Source organism: Somniosus microcephalus, chromosome 6 (assembly GCF_052327205.1).
Source record: "Somniosus microcephalus isolate GS21.2 chromosome 6, FLI_Smic_1.0, whole genome shotgun sequence".
NCBI classification, from domain to species: Eukaryota; Metazoa; Chordata; class Chondrichthyes; order Squaliformes; family Somniosidae; genus Somniosus; species Somniosus microcephalus.
The window spans coordinates 247,144,894-247,167,487 of NC_140992.1; the positions used below are offsets into that span (position 1 = coordinate 247,144,894).

Here is a 22,594-nt window from a genome sequence, read left to right on the forward strand (position 1 = left end):
CAATGTTTCATTCTGCCAAAGGCGACTTACCCATGAACCCCACCCAAAAGGGTAATGATGCACTAGAGAAAGTGAAGAAAATATTTAAAAGGGTGTTACCAGAATTGAGAGGATGCAACTATCAAGAAAGATTGAGCAGACTTGGGGTCTTTTCTCTGGAAAATAAAAGAGTAATAGGAGATCTGATAGAGGTCTTTAAAATTATGAAGGTGTTTGATAAGGTGTATGTGGAGAAACTGATTCCACGTGTGGCTGAGTCCAGAACAAGGGGGCATAAATATAAGATGGCCACTAATAGATCAAATAAAGAATTTAGGAGGAATTTCTTCACAGAGAGTGGTGAGAATGTGAAACTCGCTGCCACATAGAGTGGTTGAAGTAGATAGCATTGACACATTTAAGGGAAGGCATGTGGGAGAAGGGAATAGAGGGATATTGGGGCAGGATGGGAAGAGGTAATTAGAGTGGGAGGAGGCTCATGTGGAGTATAAACACCAGCATAGATCATTTGGGCCAAATGGCCTGTTTCTGTGCTGTAGATTCTATGTAATTATACGTAATTTCAGACTAATGCGTTGATCAATCATACCCTTTTAACTCTCAGCACAATTTCAAAGACATTGTGTATATTTTAGCATAGCCAGAAAAGATTTCTCCCTTAATGCAATATTAATGTTTCTCAAGCAGATGAGTGGTTTCACATTATGCTCCATAGTTCACAGGCCACTTAAGGCTCTTCTTTTAGAGCTAATGCCCAAAGCAACACCAAACATGCGCTAGTCTACAATGAATGATAAAAAAAGGAACAAATTGTCCTACCTTCTTCAATTGTTCAAGATGAGCAATCTGGAAATCGTACTCTGTGTCAGAGTGGCTGTGTGTGGCTTTGTAGGAAGCAAAATCTGTTTGGAGTTTTACAATAGACTCTTCCCATCCAGCAGCCTGGAATGAAAATATTCTTGATTTTAGGAGGAAAGTAACCATCGGAAGCATTTTTGGACAGCTTACAGTATTTTATACATGTGCACCTTGTATAAGCAAACCTTTCTTTGGATGTGTTGCCAGTATTTCCACTGAAATCCCTCAGAGTATTCCTCTAGTATGGATAGTTGGTGCATTGCCCCAGGACGATGTAGTACATATATAGGCTAAAATTATGCTTGGTTAATAATACAAAAAATAACAGCACAAATATTCCTCAAGAAAAATTTGACAGAAGTTGCAAAAGTAATTCAAACGGACTGACAAGTAAAAAGTATCTAGTCAGTTAGCCAAAGTTCCCATCATCTAAGACTTTAATTTACTGAACTAAACTATTACTTTATAACTAACTTTTAAACATTAAGTTATTCTTATGGCCTAACCAACGACAGGAGTTAAATGGCTTGACCTATTTCTTTGTAGGCTCCAAAACAATTCACTGATTTGAACAGTCCAACCACACTAAATACTCACTGAACAGTTGCACATGCTCTTTGGATTCGAAAAACTGACAGCTAAATTCAAAAGTATCTGTCAGTCGTACACATAATTGAGCAAATCATACAGTTTATGTTTAAATGTGGCTAGGGTCCTCCCATCAAGGTATCTGCTTAGAAACTAAACTGACATAATTCCGAATATGGTTAACTCCTTTAATATTGTGTCTGAAGTAAAGGCACCAGTACCAAACTGATACTCGATAAAAATACTTAATTATACAAATGATTGTAGTGACAAGTTTTTGTTGGATGTTCCCAGGCATGTACTCCATACATGGTTTCCAGTATACTTACTTTTAATTAAAAAAACCCAGATGATGAAAAAGAATCATTTGAGAAGTCTGGTGATAATTAAAAATACAATTTTAAATTAATGATGTATTGATACATCATTTTTTACAGAAATGCGAACCAGACTTGAGAATGGTTTCATGGTTGCCCATTTTCAAAAACACCCCACTGTCTGATAAAGAAAGAAAACTTATCAAATTTGGGTTAAGATTAGATAATTGTTATTAAAGTTGAGGTAAAGAAATTAGTGTTCACAGGCAGGCATTAGCATATCAATCTCTGTCCTCCCTACAAATTTCGTGGAAGCAGGACAATTAAAATATACATAAAGATCTATTAATCTTTTGAAAACATACAAATAGTGAAAATACAAATAGTATTCCCATAATTAAAACAATGACATGAGTGATAATCTGTACATAGGAAAAACTTTCAAGAACCATAAACTGCAATTTGAAGGAATGGACTGTTGTGTTTGTCTTTTAATCTTTTCCTTCTGTCTCCCTATTGACTGCTGGGCAAGATAAATTTTGGTAAAATAAAAATGGCTCAATAAAATCTTATCCCATAGTATCTAATAGGGATATAGAGCTGTAGCGTTTGGGCTTGTGAATGTCAAATAGTTGTGAGACCGTGGTTGGTGCATGCAATGTGCAATCATTATTACAAAACCATTTGGAGCAACAAAGGAGATTTTATCAAAGGTTCACCTTATCATGGTTTGAATTCTTCTAACGATAATCATGTTTCAGACAGGATCAGGGAAAAAGTCTGGTATTACAAACAATTTGCAACACAAGGCAGAATTTGTATCTGGAAATGTTTTGCTGCAAAGCAGTTGATAAAAGATATTCAAAAAGCACCAAAAAAGATCAAAATAGATTTTTAGCGAATCACCTGGACAGAAACACTTTATAGGGTCATAGTAATCTTCTATTTTGTTATGACAAATTATCTTCTTTATGGAATTAGCTTATTCATGAATGCATTCTATAAAACAAATTCTTTAAGAAACAATAAGCTTAAATTTCAAATCCCAGCTGTCCGTTTTGCACCAAAACAATGGGCGGCCAGGAGTTTAAAATCGGGGTGGCGGGGGGTGCGGTGGAAAGTTCGATGGCCATTGGTGCCCAGGGCTCACCTGATGCCATATTCAGATGGGCCAGTAAATGGGCAAGCAGCCTGCCTGCAACAGGTGTAGGGCTGTTTTTCCATGCTTGTTGTAGGACCCCGATGCAAAGTATAGATACAAATGTGCAGAGCTCGCCTTACGGCCCCCTCTGTTTCGGTTCCCCCTTCTAGGACCTACCTGTGGGCCGGCTCAACGTCAGAGTTGGCTGGAATTCATCTGTCCGCAACCAACAAGCTACACTGCGACGCTCGTTTGGCACCTGCTGCTTGCCACTTCTATTGAATTGAGCCCGATGCAGAATTTTCCTTGGCCATCAGGCGGGTATGGAATGGCGCCTGGAGCAATCTCTCTGCTGACTTGCAGCCCACTTTAGGTGCAAATTGGATTTCTCCCCCCTTGACTTCGTTCACTGTACTACTTCAATTAAGCTCAATTATGCAGTTTTTTAGTTTTGTATAAATATCATCAAATTATTTAAGGAATAAAATGATTTTTGCTTCTTGTTTGTTATGTTTATTCAAATAGGTAACTATCAAAAAATACTATCACTTTATTTTATTATTTGTCACAAATTGGTTAAAGGGGATAACAGAATATAAGCTCAGACAGAAAAAAGATTGGTCAGCTCATAATAGATGTGGGAAGTATTTAAATGATTTCAGGCTGCTGTGGACTAACCAACCTGAGGTTTAGCTTCTTCCTTCATAGTTCTACTTGCTTTCTGAATGGTAAAGCCACTGGGTTGATTAAATGAATCAGTAGACAAGCACAGACTTTGCCAGTGCATGCAATAAACCAAACCATGCTGTATCCAAGTAACCTAAAGCTGTAAATCAAAACCAAGCAAGGTTGAAAAATCAATCTTTTTGTGTTACCTCCAGGGCAAACACGATTTATAAATGCACCATTCAGATAACCTCCAATATAATGTTAACAAGGTTTTAATGTCACACCTGTCTTAAAATTCAGACATTTTGCTTCAAAAACATGCAAACTAATTTTATTGTGAAAACAAGAAAAATCAAGCCCATGGTGAAACATGGTGTCCCATTGCTATATATATCTATCCCTATTTCTGCAACTGAACCACTTCCAATATTGTACAATAAACAAAAATGTGTGCATTATGTTCATAGTGCTCAGAGGACACAGCACAATCTGAAAATTATTTCATTAACGAGGGAAAGCCGAATAAACTATGTACACCACAACTCCACAGTAAGGGAGTTCTTCCTTATGAATGAGATAAAATATAGGTTTCATTTCAAGACATTCAAAGTATGTACAGCAGAACAGAGACAACAGTCAGTATGGGGTCACCGGGGCTTAATAGATTATGCAGTGATATTTTACTACATACAGTCAGATCCCTTATAATGTGAAATGGGTTTTGTTTGGAAACACTTAGGGGGTGATTTTCTGACGTCGGAGGAGGCGGGTAAGGCGGGAAAATCAGATTCAAAGAGGTCGGGTTCGGAACCCGCCTCCAAGGGATTTTGCCGGTGCCGGTTTTGGAGGTCGGGAAACGCTCCCGTCTCCAGCTGGCCATTGTGCGATTAAAGATCCTTAAATGCTCATTAAGGGCCTCTCTAAGCCTATTTTGAGAGGCCCTCGTGATTTTTCCAGCTTTTCGGCGTGATCCACGCACCTCCTAAACCACGCCAGGTAAACCTGGTGGCTTGACTCGTGGGTGGCCTCCTCACTGCTGCAGGTCTAACAAGACATCATTTATTGCAGCAAGGATTACTTGCAGGTGCCAGACCTTAGCTTTAAAAGGTCTCTAAGCACTTTTAGAAGGCCTTCTGAAGTCGGAGGTGCTGCAGCTTGACTCCATCAACTGTGGGACCCTCTTGGAAGACCCTCTCCCCGATTGCAATGAGCGCTTCCCCAAAGGAGGCATCTACAAGCAGCATGGGAACCATTCGTTTTCTTTCTGCATGGACCTCAGATGAGGAGGAGGAGCAGGAGGAGGTCAGAGCGCTGGTGTATCGACCAGCGGCAGTGGCAGCACGCGAGCACATGGCTGCCCAGGATGCAAGGGATGAACTTATCATGGCCAGATTTGCATAGGTTGCCCAAGCTGGCACATATCCTTTGCTCCATCCTAGGACATCATTGACAATGGACATGACTCTCTGGCCTCCTTTCACTCAGGCCACCAACCTGACAACGCAAGTGTGGCGGTGCCCGCAATGTGGAGCTGCCTAAGGCGAAAGAACAGATGGCATAACGCCAACATTTTGGCTTCAAATCATTTTAATGCTTTCCAACAAGGATGGCATTTCATCAATACACAGAAACAGTCTCCCAATCTGCACACAGATCTGGAGGTTATATCCCTTGCCAGCTGTACCCACACAGCCTTGGTTTCTTTGGCAGGCCTCTTCCTCCGAGATGAGTGGAAGAGCACCTCCATGCTAGCTGTCACCCCTTCAAACAACATTTGCAGCGCCTCATCCGAGAGCCTTGGGTAGGCCCTTGCCTTGGAATTGGATTATCAAAAGATGTTGGAGGTGGTGCAGGAGACACAGAAATGCTGTGGAATGAGCCAAGGGAGCAAGAAGCCATAAAATCAGACTGGAGAAGTGCTGTCAACAGAGGCGAGTTCAGTCCCAAAACACTAATTGAGCAAGGGCATCCCACATCTCTGAAATCAAGTGGCCAATCATGGGAAAATCACAAATTTTTGAAACCAATCAGTGGAGGCGGGTTTCAAACCCACCCAAACTGAAACTCGCCTCCCGTGGGAAAATCGTCCCCTTAGGGCTAGAAATTTGGTGCATTTGCGCCTCTCTAACGGGGCGCAAATGACTCTTCGCCCAGGCCCGGCGCAGTTAACGACTCCCGCTAGCGGGAGTTTAGCGGCAGCGGTAACCGGTAGCGCCCCGCTCCGCTGGCAATGATGACGTCTTCACCGTGTGCAGCGCCCCATTTTCACCCCGCCTACAAAATTGGCCGGCGCCCCCTGAATCTGTGGCGGGCGATGACAGCGACCGATTCAGGGGGCGGGAATGGAGCGGCAGGAGGCTCGCGGGGCGCTAAGTAAAGGGGAGGTGGCGGGCGGGGAAAAAAAATCGTCCGACTTACTTGTCGCGGCCTATTGCATCTTTGAACGCGGGGTCCGTGCTGCGATCTGGCAGCCCAGCACTCCTCTTGCGTGCCGGGCTGCTGTCACGGTACCCCGCTCCCCGGTGGTCCAGGTAGGGCCCCGCAGAGTTGTGGGCTTGGGCCCTCCCCTTTAATGAGGGGAAGAGCCCTTCAATGCGGCAGCGCTATGTGGCCCAGTACGTAGCATTGCAGAACGCACCGCCCTGATATTTGGGGTTAGTGCTCTAAGAAGGAAGTGGAGTGCTTGAATTAGCGCGCCACCTTCCTCTTGGGGCGCTAAAACTGAAGTTAGCGATCGGCGGCGCTATTTTTTACCAGACGCTACATTTAATGGTCGCTAACTAATTTTTCCCCCTTAGTCCTTAAAATGACAATCAAATTTTCCAAACAAAAGTAGATCATAAACAGAAAGCCACCTTTTGGGAAATGCAACCAAAGAATGATTGAAATAGGTTCGTTCTTATATATGGGGCGGGGTGGGGGTAGTGGGTGCTGTTGTCGGTTCTAAACTGTCCTTTTATCTCAAATACATAGTACAAATCCATGTGAGATTAATGGGATCAAAGTTTCCACTCTCTACAGGCTGTAAAGATCCATTACAGTATTTCAAACCAGATCCGGGTGAGTCTGGACTCCCTACGCAAAATTCCAACAACTTGGTACAAACTGATGATCCATCAGATAGGTCATAGGATAACTAGAGTGGCAAATGCAAAAACTAGCACTTATGCTGCTCTTACGATGTTGTGCTGAGGAACAGTCAGGTTGAGGTGAAGGAAGCTTTATTCTATACCTTGCCTGTGCTTATCTAACGGGAGGTGTTTGGTGCCAAAATATAAAGGTACTTCATTCCCAACATCTCACAATCCCTCACCCAGATACACATCCAATGATAAAGGCTCCACTATTTTAGACAATGCCACCTTCCATACCAGTGCTTCCAATATGTCTTCCTTTTTCCTCAACCGAGGATTCCCCTCCAACGTGGTTGACAGGGCCCCTCGACCGTGTCAATCCCATTTCCCGCAATTCTGCTCTACCCCTTCCCCTCCCTCCTAGAGCGACGATAGGGTTCCTCTTTTCCTCACCTTCCACCCCACTAGCCTCCACATTCAATGGATCATCCTCCGCCATTTCCACTACTTCCAGCGTGATGCCACCACCGAACACATCCTCCCCTCCCCTTTCAGCATTCCGAAAGAACCGTTCCCTCCGTGAAACCCTGGTCCACTCTTCAATTATCCCTAGTACCACCTCCCCATCCCACGGCACCTTCCCGTGCAAGCGCAGGAGATGCAACACCTGCCCTTTTACTTCCTCCCTTCCCACCATCCAGGGCTCCAAACACTCCTTCCAGGTGAAACAGCGATTCACTTACACTTCTTTCAATTTAGTATATTGTATTCATTGCTCATGATGGGGAGACCAAAAGCAGATTGGGTGATCGTTTTGCGGAACACCTCTGTTCAGTCCGCAAGTGCGACCCTGATCTTCCGGTCACTTGTCACTTTAATTCTCTGCCCCACTCCCACTCTGATCTCTTACACTGTTCTAATGAAGCTCAATGGAAGCTCGAGGAACAGCACCTCACCTTTCGATCAGGCATTTTACAACCTTCCGGACTCAACACTGAGTTCAACAATTTCAGATCATAACCACTGCTCCCATATTTTCGGATAGCAGTTGCTGGTAATAATTTTGCTTTTGTCACTTTCAATTCGTCTAGACCCATATTTTTTTTCTTTTCTTGTCCCATTACCACTTCCTTTTGCCTTGCACCATCATCCCTTTTGTCATTTAATCTCTCCTGCCTTCCACTCTATCACAGACCTTCCCTTTTGTTCTTTCCCACTCCAGGGACTTGAGCACATAAATCTAGGCTGACACTCCAGTGCAGTACTGAGGGAGCGCTGCACTGTCAGAGGTGCCATCTTTCGGATGAGACATTAAACTGAGGCCCCATCTGTTCTCTCAGGTGGACCTAAAAGATCCCTAGGCACTATTTCGAAGAAGAGCAGGGTAGTTATCCCCGGTGTCCTGGCCAATATTTATCCCTCAATCAACATAACAAAAACAGATTATCTGGTCATTATCACAAGCTGCTTGTGGGAGCTTGCTGTGCGCAAATTGGCTAATGCGTTTCCCACATTACAACAGTGACTACACTCCAAAAAGTACTTCATTGGCTGTAAAGCGCTTTGAGACGTCCAGTGATCGTGAAAGGCGCTATATAAATGCAAGTCTTTCTTGCTTTCTTTCCTCCCCTCCCCTTTCCCAGCCTTTTTACTTGCTTAAAACCTGCTACATCTCCAACTTTTTCCAGTTCTGATGAAAGGTCATCGACCTGAAACATTGGGGGGAATTTTGCGGGGGGGGGGGGGGGGGGGGGGGGGGCGGTCAGTGGGTCAGGACCCCTCTGTCAACCTGCCGCCACACACCGTTCCCAAATGTCAGGTCTGTCATCATTGAGCAGACCCGACACGCAGCAGCGGGGGAGGCAATTCAGGTCATTATGACCTTGTTAACAGAAGATTAAGAACTATTTTTGTAACGTCCGTGTGTAATTGAGACATGGACTGCAGAAGTTGGTTATAACAGGTGTTTACTGAATGGAGACAAAACTGGAACTACTATACAAAGTTACTACACAGGCTTATATACAGGGGTGGTCACCACTGGTACTGCAGTATACAGGGGCTGCAGAATATAGTTCCTTCTTCAAGGTACATACACTACAATTTTCAGCCCACCTTCAGAATTTACCAGGTCGCCCACGGGGTACATGCTGCTCAGGGATCATGTCAGGTAAGCAGGGCGGGAGTTGAATGGCTATGGAATTATTATCTCATTAATTGACAGCTGCAAATGTGGTATAAAAGCTCCCATCTCATAACTGTTTACTTTCTAAGCTCAGAAGCTGTTGCTTACTGCATTTGGAAGACAGATTGAGCTTTATGCAGGTTGCAAGTGTTTGGAGCAAACTCTGTATCCAGTGTCACCTCATTGGAACAACCTCTCTCACCACTGACAGATCCCTTCTGTCATCTCAAGTTCACCTGCTATCGATTACATCAGAATGGGTACGGTTTATACTGTCTCACGTTGGACCTCAGAATCCCACCACACTCAGCCCCAACAACACCACCAAATGATGCTGCACAGGACACAGGGCATCAGCACCCGACCACATTGCTGCCTGGGACGCCAGCGATGGCCTCATCATGGCCAGATTTACTTCACTTGACGCTGTATACCCTGGCTGCCACATGATGCACCAGGTTGGCACCACCCCACACCAACACCATAAAGCATCCCTACAATGCCCATATGATAGCAAAATACTGCAGATGCTGGAAATCCAAAATAACAACAGAAAATGCTGGAAAAACTCAGCAGGCCAGGCAACATCCGTGGAGAGAGAAAGAGAGTCAACGTTTCAGGTCGAAACCCTTTGTCAAGACTGAAAAAGCACAGGAAATGAAACAGATTAAAAGGCCAGTTTGGGGGCAGGGAGAGAACAAAAGAGAAGTGAAGAGACATTAAGAGGTATTCAAAACGAGACGAAATGGTGATAGGACTAGTGGAGACAAAAGACGGCTCTAGGTTAGGGGTGAAATGCACTGGCAGAATGGGAGACAGCTGCCATTCATTTCACACTCATCAACATTGCAGGGGGTACTGTTATGTCTCACCATTCACTGCAACTCACTAAGCCACTTCCAAAAGTTCACACGAATCTGTCCAAGAACGTAAAGTGTTGAAAATAAAGGTTTCAATGTTTGGCAGCACATTCACAGAAACTTCACATGAACATTGGCTAAAACACACAAGTGCCTACCCTTGTGTATTGTTACAGGAAACTTTGTGCTATCCGGCACCGACGGGACTGAGCTGTTGCCGTCCCATCAAAACTGCCGGACAAACCAGCGCTAATGTTGAAACATACGGAGATTTTGAGCTCCGTATCTGGCAACAAATCCTGTTGCTTAGCAACAGCTTCTAAACAGTCGGCCGTACCTTGCAAGCATCTCTGTAGCTTAGCAACAGCTTCAGCGAGACCTTGCAGAGCCTGACTGGTGAAAAAAAAGCAACGAAAAGAAAAAAAACCTAACGAAACGGCTCCTGATTTTTGCCGGTGGCTCGAGCATTCCGGACAGTTAACCTCCGGATAAACCAAAGTTTCCTGTAGTTGGTATGATTGGACTAGGATGAGGGTGTGTGTGAGGGCTGGCGAGTGAGATGGGGAAGTGATGATGTAGATAGAGAGGGATGGATGGAGGTACAAGGTAAGTTGGTGTGAGTAAGGATGTGCAGGAGTAGGGTAGGGAAGGCAGAGTGATGGGGATGTGATGAGTGGCACAGCAGGATGAGGCTGAGTGTGGCTTTGCAGTAACGTTTCGTGATCTACTGAGATCATTGAAAGGTTTGCGCCACTGTAGCCTGGTCCTCCTGACAACATCCATGCTTGTTTCCTCCTGTGCAACGTGCAACCAGGCTGCGTTGGTCTCCTGGGGAGGTCTTCCAAAATTCTATAGACTCTGGAACAGTTCCCATGGATTGGAGGGTAGCTAATGTAACCCCACTATTTAAAAAAGGTGGTAGAGAGAAAATGGGGAATTATAGGCCGGTAAGCCTGACATCGGTAGTGGGGAAAATGCTAGAGTCCATTATAAAAGATGTAATAGCAGAGCGCTTGTAAAACAGTGACAGGATCGGACAAAGTCAACATGGATTTACAAAAGGTAAATCGTGCTTGACTAATCTACTGGAATTTTTTGAGGTTGTAACTGGTAGAATAGATAAGGGAGAACCAGTGGATGTGGTGTTTTTGGACTTTCAGAAGGCTTTCGATAAGGTCCCGCATAAGAGATTAGCGTGCAAAGTTAAAGCACATGGGATTGGGGGTAAGGTACTGACTTGGATAGAGAACTGGTTGGCAGACAGGAAGCAAAGAGTTGGAATAAACAGATCTTTTTCCGAGTGGCAGGTAATGACTAGTGGGGTACCGCAGGGATCAGTGCTAGGACCCCAATTATTCACAATATATATTAATGATCTAGACGAGGGAACTAGATGTAATATCTCCAAGTTTGCAGACGACACAAAGCTGGGTAGGCGTGTGTGCTGTGAGGAGGATGCAGAGAAACTCCAGTATGATTTGGGCAAATGCATGGCAAATGCAGTATAATGTGGATAAATGCGAGGTTATCCATTTTGGTGGCAAAAACAGGAAGGCAGATTATTATCTGAACGGCAATAGATTGGGAAAAGGGGAAGTGCAACGAGACCTGGATGTCCTTGCGCACCAGTCGCTGAAGGTAAGCATTCAGGTGCAGCAGGCGGTTAAGAAGGCAAATGGTATGTTGGCCTTCATAGCGAGAGGATTCGAATACACGAGCAAGGATGTCTTGCTGCAGTTGTACAGGGCCTTGGTGAGACCACACTGAGTATTGTGTGCAGTTTTGGTCGCCTTATCTGAGGAAGGATGTTTTTGCCATGGAGGGAGTGCAGCGAAGATTCACCAGACTGATACGATAGCAAAATACTGCAGATGCTGGAAGTCCGAAATAACAACAGAAAATGCTGGAAAAACTCAGCAGGTCAGGCAACATCCGTGGAGAGAAATTTGAGTTGACGTTTCGGGTCGAAACCCTTTTTCAAAACTGGAAAGAAAATAATAGATCAAAGGCAGGGCTGCGATTGAACAAAAGAAGTAAAAGAGACAATAAAAGGTATTTGAAACCAGACGAGATGGTAATAGGCCAGTGGAGACAAAAGGCAGCTGAGATTAGGTGTGAAGTGTACTGGCAGGATAAAAGACAGCTGCCAGGTGGGAGAGAGAAACAAAAGGAAAGGGGGTGGGGGGGGGGGGGGGAAAGGAAGACCCAAAACAAGGGGGTGGAAAAAATTATAAGTAAAAAAGTAATAGAGGCCGAGGTTATGATCTGAAATTGTTGAACTCGATATTGAGTCCAGAAGGCTGCAAAGTGCCTAATCGGAAGATGAGGTGCTGTTCCTCGAGTTTACGTTGAGCTTCCGTGGAACAATACAAGAGGCCAAGGACGGTGAGGTCCGAGTGGGAATGGAGTGGTGAATTAAAATGACAGGCGACCGGAAGCTCGGGGTCACCCTTACGGACTGAACACACTCCTCTATCACCCCAAACAGCCCTTCCCCTTGCACCTTCCCGTGCAAGCGCAGGATATGTAACACCTGCCCCTATACCTCCCCCCTTCCCACTGTCCAGGGCCCCAAACACCCCTTCCAGGTGAAACAGCGATTTACTTGTACTTCTTGCAATCTAGTATACTGTATTCGCTGCTCACGATGCGGTCTCCTCTACATTGGGGAGACCAAACGCAGATTGGGTGACCGCTTTGCGGAACACCTCCGTTCAGTCCATAAGGGTGACCCCGAGCTTCTGGTCGCCTGTCATTTTAATTCACCGCTCCATTCCCACTCGGACCTCACCGTCCTTGGCTTCTTGTATTGTTCCACGGAAGCTCAACGTAAACTCGAGGAACAGCACCTCATCTTCCGATTAGGCACTTTTTGCAGCCTTCAATATCGAGTTCAACAATTTCAGATCATAACCTCGGCCCCTATTACTTTTTTACTTATAATTTTTTCCACCCCTTTGTTTTGGGTCTTCCTTCCCACCCCCCACCCCCACTTTCCTTTTGTTTCTCTCTCCCACCTGGCAGCTGTTTCTTATCCTGCCAGTACACTTCACACCTAATCTCAGCTGCCTTTTGTCTCCACCGGCCTATTACCATCTCGTCTGGTTTCGAATACCTTTTATTGTCTCTTTTACTTCTTTTGTTCGATCGCAGCCCTGCCTTCGATCTATTTTCTTTTCTTTCCAGTTTTGAAAAAGGGTTTCGACCCGAAACGTCAACTTAAATTTCTCTCCACGGATGTTGCCTGACCTGCTGAGTTTTTCCAGCATTTCCTGTTGTTACACCAGACTGATATCTGGGATGGCAGGAATGACGTATGAAGAGAGATTGGGTCGATTAGGCTTATATTCGCTTGAGTTTAGATGAATGAGAGGGGATCTCATTGAAACTTATAAAATTCTAACAGGACTAGACAGACTAGATGCAGGAAGGATGCTCCTGATGGTCGGGGAGTCCAGGACCAGGGGTCACAGTCTAAAGATAAGGGGTAAGCCATTTAGGACAGAGATGAGGAGGAATTTCTTCACCCAGAGAGTGGTGAACCTGTGGAATTCTCTACCACAGAAGGCAGTTGAGGCCAATTCCTTAAATATATTCAAGAAGGAGTTAGATATATTTCTTAAGGCTAAAGGGATCAAGGGATATGGGGAGAAAGCAGGGACAGGGTACTGAATTTGGATGATCAGCCATGATCGCATTAAATGGTGGAACAGGCTCGAGGGGCCGAATGGCCTACTCCTGCTCCTATCTTCTATGTTTCTTCCGCCCATTGGAAGGGAAGAGAACCTCCCTGTGTGCTGTGATTCCCTCCATAAGCATATGAAGGGAGTCATGGGAGAGCCTGGGTGCAGCCTTGCACCTCTGTGCAGTGCTTGTCAGTGTTTGCAGCAGCTCAATGCTGTAGAACACTGACAGCAGAAATGTCAAAATTAATTGGCGCATGTTCCCTTTAAGGAAACCGGCTGACGATGCGTCATCGAATGGCGTCATCAGGCCCACTTCCTTTAATTGGCCGGCAAATGTGCTGGGCGGGCTTAACAAGCCCAACCTGGGGAAAATCATATTGGACAGCGGGCTGGAGCCAGCAGCGAGGCCTGGACCCGCCACCGACCCACCGAGGTTGGTAAAATCCAGCCCATTAACTCTGTTTCTCTCTCCACAGATGCTGCCTGACCTGCTGAGTATTTCCAGCATTTTCTGTTTTTATTCCACTACTTTAGAATTTGATTAGAATTGATTGCTTTAGGATAAAAGCTGGAATATTTTTTTTAAAAACACAAGCTTTTCCCAAGTAAAGATCACGGCAGTCACATTAAAAAGCCAACAACATACAAACATCAACCTCAGCTTTCACAAAGCACAAGATAAATATTTTGTAGGACAAAAAACACGATAGTCACCTTCTGCAAATCCCCAAGAGTTCCTTTAGTCTGCTTTTATTACAGAAAGTAACTATGAAGGGAAACATTCCAGGCATTCGCTCAGCTAACGGGAACTCAAATCAATACTGCTTTTCTGTCGAAGTGACTTTGTGTGACTAATGCAAGCCTCGTACCTTGATGACATATTTGCAAATTGAATAGTCAAATAACTTTTGTGTTGAAATCAATATGAAAACTCAAGATAACACAAAAAAATGCCAATTTCACAGAAGCTTTTTAAATGGGTCATTGGCTTAGCTGTCTACTGAAATTAATTCCCTGATTTAGATTTTTTATTACTCTACCGTTCAGATTTAATTTTGAGTCGCTTAAGATAGAAAAACTATCCTTGTTCCTAATTAAGGTTCATTATATTAACCCTTACAATACTGCACACCCCCAGGGAATTCTGTATCTTCTGGACGAGCTAACATTTCAATGTCTGATTTTATAAACACATATTTTTGGCAGTTGATTTATGGATGTATTTTCCCTCTTTTAGCAGTCTACTTGCATTTTGAGTAAAACATAACTGGAAAATGGAATGACCACTCTTGTAAGCCACCTTTACCACCATTCCTTGCTCATGCACATAACTAGCTCTCTACTATGACAATACTGAGACATCTGAGCAGTACAATCGTCAACTACACCACGAATCATCCATACAGTACCATTACTCTGTCCCGAGACATTACTAGACCTCCATTTCAGAATCACTACCCTGTAGAGACATATTGACATCTCTCCAATCTAGTATAAATATCCTACTCTACAGACACAGTGCCTTCCACTCTAGTACCACTACCCTACCTGGACACAGCATTACTGCTCTACTCCAATATCTCTTATCTATCCAGACACAACAGTATCCCTCCACTCAGTACTATTACTATAGATAGTAATGTGGTGTAGTTGGGCAACCATGGTCAACAAATGAGGTAAGAGACCGTGTAAGCTACATAAATACAAGGAAAAGTGGAAATCCAGCAGATGAGGAAAGCTATGAAAAGCAACAAAGGGATACAAAGAAAGTACTAAGAGGTGCAAAAAGTCAATATAAAACAAAACTTGCAAGGGATATCAAACCTAATAGCAACATTTTTGATAAATATATTGAGAAAGAGTGGTAAATGGAATGTGAGCCCATTAAAAATGAATGCAGGTGAGATTACAATGGATAATAAAGAAATGGCAGACTTGTTAAATGGGTACTTTGTATCTGTTTTCACAGTGGAAGAGGAGGACATGATACCAGTGGTACAAGGGAACCAGTGGTACAAGGGAACCTAAAAACAAGTTAAGGTGAGTAACAGTGCATTTAATACAAGTTTAAAAAAATGGTAATGGAAAAAATAATGGGACTTAGGGGGAGAAATTCAGTATCGCCCCATTTGGGGCGCAATTATTGGCCGGGCGCAAAGATTAGCGCCTGGCGCTAATTATCGCCTCCGGCTGCAAACTTGGCTTTTATCACCCCTGGAGGTGATTGGAGCACTAAATCAGGCGCTACACACCTGTCTTAAGGCGCAAAGGCCAAGGAGCGAGGCGCTACCTCAGAGTGCTGGCGAAGCTCATGTGATGTCAGTCAGCAATGGAACAGAGACACAATGGCACCGGCCAGTTCTTAAAGGGGAGGGTTGATCTTGCTCTCCATCCACATCCTGCTCATTGCAGCCTTGAATCACGGCCTGGAGAGACCTGTACATCAAATCTGCTGGAAAGAACAATGGAGAGGCCCAGGGAAAGAGCTCAGAGTGCAGCCCCCACAGTCTCCTCTAAATCGATACAAGGAAGGGCAAATCCAAATGAACCTGCAAAATGCTGCTCAGTACCCAAAACTCCTTCACACAGCTTTGAATCTCTCCAGAAGTCTCTCTCTCTCAGAATGCGTGGTGCAAAAATGTCACCAACAAAAAAAGACAGGAAGCGGTCGCCTTTAAATAGCGCTCCCCCAGTCCCTTCCTAGCTGCAAAATGCTCCCTTCAACCTGTCATCGCTAGCGGCAGGCGGTAAGGCAGGGGGCGCCATTCAATATCCGGTCCAGGGTGCTACCGGGGCGTTACACACTCGACTGACATCACGATCTGCAGGAGATCGTAGCGGTAGTGTTTAGCGCCGCCGCAAAATGTCTAGTTAATTTCATGAACGGCGCAAACATCGCCGCGCACGGGCGCTAGTTGCTTTGCGCCCTATTAAGGCGCTAACGGGAGGTGCAAACCAACCCAAATATTTCCCCCTTAATCTCTAGCACCTGATGGTTTCCACCGCAGAATATTAAAAGAAATAGATCAGGAAATTGCAGATGCATTAGTCATAACTTTCCAAAGCTTTCTAGATTCAGGAATTGTGCCTTTGGATTGGAAAATTGAAAATATCACTGCATTATTTAAGAAGGGAGGGAGAAACCAGGCAACTACAGACCTGTCAGTTTATCATCAATTGTGGGGAAGTTACTTGAATCTATCAGAATTCTAGTGCTTCCATTGTCTCTATGCCCAAATTCCACAGCAAGAATTATGTGAATATCTAAGCTGAACAATGACTTGCACTTAAAAAAAACCCCATGAGACAGAAGTATGGAAGAATGGAAACAATTTGCCCTAGCATTACGCCTTTAATATAAAGAAGTGTCTCAAGGAGCTTCACAGGCAGGAGTTGGGGAAGAATTAAAGAAAGAACTTGCATTTATATAGCGCCTTTCACATCCTTAGCACTTTATGGCCAATTAATTACTTTTGAAGTGTAGCCAGTGTTGTTTTGTAGGCAAACGTGGCATTCAATTTGCATACAGTAACGTCCCATGAACAGCAATCAGATGAATGATTTTTAGGGCAAGTAACAGAAGATGTGATCAAAAAAGTATATTTTGAGACGGTTTTGAAAATGGGCAAGGCAAAGTGGTTTTGGGAGAGAAATCCAGAATGCAGGAGTTGACTGAAGACTCTCTAATGATACATTCTGATGAATGTCACCCATCGCTCTTTAGCACATTTCATCATTTTCAAAGAAAAAATTTTGAAATGGACTTTGGTGAGCCTTGTAAAGTCTGCTCAATACCATACAAAGTGAATCTCATTAACTTTTTGGCTCAGGAAAATGGCATAAAACAGTACCACGACAATTTATAGTAATGTAACAGCGCTGAGCTAAGGGCTTCTTCTTCCATGCATCTAAGTTAATTAAATATAATAATCCTTTTTAAAAAAAATATACAAAAGAAATGTTCAAATTCTAATGAAGTGAGAGTCTTCTTAGTTCACTCTTTCATGAAATATGCATGCTGACTGCATCTCTTCTTCATCTATATTTAAATACCTACTCACTGCACAAATCTGAACCGTCCCTAGTTGCAAGTCATCTACCATCTACATGGTGCAATTGTGCATATTATTCTATCTGGTGATCACAATTCTCAGGCTGTCCTGAATTTACCTAATCAATCTTTGTTATGTCAGTGAATAAACTGCTCTCATTTCACTTATTAATCTATAAATTTGACATGGAAAGGTAGCTAAAGATCGAAAGACCACATAATAATAAATAACAAAACTAAAAGTGCAAGAACATATTAGACACTCAGGTTAAGGGGGCACCAGCTTGATAGAAGTGTTTTACAAACTTTTTTTCTTCTTGCAAACTCACAATTCAATCATGTAAGCATGATCAGTTATGTGCAGAGGTTACTGTGACAAAAATAATGCACGCTTACTCTTGCTGTTCTTCCCACAGAAAAAAAAGTTTCCCAAACACTTTTACAAATGTAATGTTCCACTAACATGACTTTGGTTGTCTGATTTCTTTAACATTTCTTGTATGTTACCTATTTTCTTTTGTACTGTGCTAAAATGTATAGTTAGAAGATTGTCCATTTTAATCTACAGCAATGACCAAAATAAGGATTTAAGTTTCAGGGATAAAAAATCAAGTTGCATCATGGGGGGAAAAAATTGGGTATCGCCCATTTTGGGGCGCTAATATCGGCTGGGCGCAAAGTTTAGCGCCCAGTGCTAAGTATCGCCTCCGACTGCAAAATTCACCTATATCACCCTTGGAGGTGATTTCAGCGCTAAATCAGGCGCTACACACCTCTCTTAAGGCACAAATGTCGAGGAGTGGGGCGCTACCTCAGAACGCTACCGAAGCTCAGGCGATGTCAGTTACCATGGAAGCCAGACAGACTGGCGCTGTCCAGTTCTTAAAGGGGAGGGGCCATCTTGCTGGCCAGCCACACCCTGCTCATTGCAGCCTTGAATCTCAGCCTGGAGAGACCTCAGAAGCAATTGTGTTGGAAGCACTAATGGATAGGCCCAGGGAAAGAGCTCGGTGCTGAGGGCCAAAACTCCTTACGACAGCGTTAAATCTCTCCAGATGTCTCTCACCCTCTCAACCTGTGTGTACCAAAAAGTTTGCCAACAAGAAAAGGCAAGAAGTGCCCGCCTTTAAATAGCGCTCCCTCAGCCCCTTCCCGACTTGAAAACGCTCCCCTCTACCTGTCATTCCCAGCGGCAGGCGCTAAGGCAGGGGGCGCGACTCAATATCCGGTCCGGGGCGCTACCCGCTCGACTGACGTCATGATCTGCAGGCGCAGGAGATTGTGGCGGTAGTGTTTAACGCCGCCGCAAAACGACTGGTCAATTTCGCGAGCGGTGCTAAAATCTCCACGCTCTGGCGCTAAGTTCCTAGCGCCCCGTTAGCGCCCCCTGGAGGTGCTAACGGAAGGCGCTAACCAAACAAATTTTCCCCCTTGGATTCTTCGTAATTGTAAACTGTATACACTTATTTGATACAATTTAAAAAAAACTCAAGGTATTCAGCCCAATTACAAACTTTAAATATTGCTATTTGTAATTACATTAAAACTATTAAACAATGCAAATTGCTTGTAATTTATTCCACTGTTGGGCTGGAATTTTGCCGGCGCTCAGAGGGCAGGTTCGGAGGCGGGTCCGCTGTCAAAATCTAAAAGCTTGACAGTGGGTCAGGATCCCGCTCTGAACCTGCCTCCATATCAGTTTCCCAAGTGTGGGGTCTGCCTGCGCTTTGCAGACCAGCACCAAGCGACGAGTCAGCCAATTGAGATAATTAAGAGGGTCTTTAAAGGTAGTTGAACAGCATTTTACCATCTTCTAGCCATTGTTCCAACTTTTCCACGAGGTTCCCGTCGCTCGGGGATCACGTCAGGTAAGTGTGTCAGGTTCTCAATGACTCTCCATTGCTGTGAATAGGTGACAGCTGCAAAAGTGGTATAAATGCTACCATTTCACAGCTCTTCACTTTCCAATGTCAGAAGCTTGCGCCTTCAGAATTTGGAAGACACTTTTGAACTATATGCAGTTTAGAAGTGTTTGGAGTAAACTCTCCACCCACTGTCACCTCTCTCACCATTTACAAATCGCTTCTGTCATCTCAACTTCAGCTGCCATACATTCCAGCAGCTTCGGTGCCCTTGAAACTATCTCACCTTGGTCCTCAGAATCCCACCACAATCAGCCCCAACACCAACATCACCAGGCGCACCAACAACAACACCAACCTTCTCCGCAATCATCTGATGCTGCACAGGACGGAGGGCATCAGCACCCAACTACATTGCTGCCCGGGACGCCAGCGATGGCCTCACCATGGCCAGATTTACTTCACTTGACGCTGTACACCCTGGCTGCCAGGTGATGCACCAGGTTGGCACCACCGCATACCAGCACCATAAAGCATCCCTACAATGTCCAAGCCATTCCTTTCACACTCATCACCATTGGGGGTGGAGGGAGTTATGTCTCATCATTCACTGGAACTCACTAAGACACTTCCAACGATGCACACAAATCTGTCCAAGAAGGCAAAGTGTTGAAAATAAAGATTTGAATGCTTGACAACACATTAACAGACACTTTACACGAACATTGGCTAAAGCACACAAGTGCCTACCGTTGTGTGTTGTTAGTTTGAATGATTGGACAAGGATAAGGGTGATTGTGAGGGGCGGCTAGTGCGATGGGGAAGTGATAACATAGATAGAGAGGGATGAGTGGAGGTGTAAGGTAAGTTGGTGTGAGTAAGGATGTGCAGGAGTAGGGTAGGAACGGCAGAGTGATGGGGATGTGATGAGTGGCACAGGAGGATGAGGTTGAGTGTGGCTTTGCAGTAACATTTCGTGATCTACTGTGATCATTGAAAGGTTTGCGCCACTGCAGCCTGGTCCTCCTGACAACATCCCTGCTTGTGCGCTTCTGTGCAATGTGTAACCAGGCTGCGTTGGTGTCCTGGGGAGGTCTCTTCTGCCCATTGGAAGGGAAGAGGACCTCCCTGTGTGCTGTGACTCCCTCCATAAGCATAAGGGAGTCATGGGAGAGCCTGGGTGCAGCCCTGCACCTTTGTGCAGTGCTTGTCAGTGTTTGCAGCACCTCAATGCTGTAGAACACTGACAGCACACCTGTCAAAATGAATGTGAACATGGCCCCTTTAAGGAAACCAGCTGATGACTCGCTTCCTTTTAATTGGCTGGGAACCTCGCAGGGCTGGCTTAACAAGCCCAATCAGGGCAATATCATTTGGAGGAGCGGGATAAGTACGGGAGCGGGGTTTGCAGCCGCCACCTACTCCGGCCACACCGGACTCGCCACAGCAGGTGAAATCGCGGCCTTAGTGTGGTATAACTGAAGTGTAAAGCCAAAGGAGTTTCATTTGCAGGGTTACACAGTAATGTCTGAACACAATACAAATCACAGATAAGTTAGAGTAAAATCAATTTTTCTGCAAAGTACATTATTCCTTTAAGGCATATATTTTCAAACTGGGTTCCCAGGTCACAGGGTCTAAGAAGGGATCCCAGGAGGCCTACAAAGCCATCAGATTACTGTCTATCATCGGAATTAATTTGCTGTATGTTAACTTTCTACCATATTATTTCTGTTGCTTGTGTTAATAAAAAAACATTGGTCTGGAATTTCATGCATATTGACGCCCAGAGACATACGTAATCAGGGCACAAATTAAATATGCGGCCTAAAAGATCGAAAAATTTGGGGTGCAAGTGAGTTATGTGTACAAGTACAATATGTCCAATCGCCTCGATCTTTTATGATTGTCTATCGATCCCTCTGCATCTCTGTCCATAACGGCCCCGCCCCAAGTTACAGCGCCTTATATGTGGGTGTCCTACAATTGTGCTTACTCAGAGGCTCTCTTCAAATTATGACCAGGTACAGCTGGAAACAGTCATTGTTCTGGTGTTTTATTACAATATTTTGAGTGTTTTTTTTTTCATTTATCCTCACTGAGATGTATTTTCTGTTTATTTGAACATATTTTTTACTGCAATAGTATAAGTTACATTAAAAATTGAAAAGCTTCCCCGATCGCAGGTTCTTAAACATTCGGTGCCTAATGTGCATGAATGATGGTGAAATTAATTGAAACTTTAATTTTCATACTTAGAGAAGAAATAACGGCGTGAATTCAATGTTTTCCTTGGGTCTCGATTTCTGCCATTTTACATTTGGGCGTATTCTAATAAGATTCGCAGGAAATTTGAGCGTAACTTGACATCAGCAGAATGGGTGCATTTTCGGGTCTAACTTCTGGGTTGTGCCCATGATGAAAATTCCAAGCCTCTTTCTGTAATTTTAACATTGGGTAGCTCAGAAGTAAGTTATGAGCTCCCGGTGAAGGTATCAGTATTTGCAGAGGGTCCCAGCTGAGCAACACTACAAGGTCCATTCATCCACCAGAATCATTGCAGAATACACTATTAGAATTTTGAAGCTATTTGAGGTGTCTGGATCGATATCTGGTGTTCTTTAGTTTAGACCAGCAGAGTTGTCAAGAATTGTCAGGGTGTGTTGTATGCTGCGCAAGTTCAACTTACAAAAGGGCCTCCTCATTGAGACCTTGGAGGGTTAAAGTCCTGGGAACATAAACAAGGAGACAAGCAGCAATCTAGAGGAGATGTGGAGGAGAATCCATTAGTGGCTGCAAGCAACATTTGTGCCAATCTGATACAGGACGCTTTCTCTTGACTACTTAATCTTGACACGGAATAAACAGTCCTGTCTACATCTTCCCGCTTCCCACCATAATATGTCATCAGATACAGGCTCTTCTTTGTGTGCATCAACTTTCACAGCTCCATTCATACCACCTCATCAAAAATACTTTCAAACCTTGGCCTGTACAAGCAACTTTATTGCTGCCATAATTTTGTTCACATTGAAGTTAATGGAAAGTCAAATTGGGCGGAGTGTAAAATGGGTGGCCAAACCAATCCAGTCAGTTTTCCGCCAGGCATGTAGGGTTATGTGTGCTTGCCAATTTCTTCTTGCCATCATAACTGTCCTTGGGATTAGTGTGTTGTGTGAACTCAAACCTAACCTAGTGCTACTCCTAGGTTCTACCTCGGTAGCAGGAGTATGCGAGACAAATGGCACATTTGCTCCACTGTACTGTGACACAAGGGGGGAGAAATTCGGTGGAGCCGCAAAC

General features: G+C 44.2%; 1 protein-coding gene across 1 annotated transcript in view; it reads right to left on the minus strand.

Annotated features, from left to right (window-relative positions):
• pmfbp1 (polyamine modulated factor 1 binding protein 1) overlaps positions 1-22,594 on the minus strand; it is an 840,874-nt gene that overhangs the window by 202,510 nt on the left and 615,770 nt on the right. Inside the window, 1 exon segment of the mRNA XM_085991731.1 lies at positions 820-942. Within this exon segment, the coding sequence (XP_085847857.1) occupies positions 820-942 (123 nt within the window).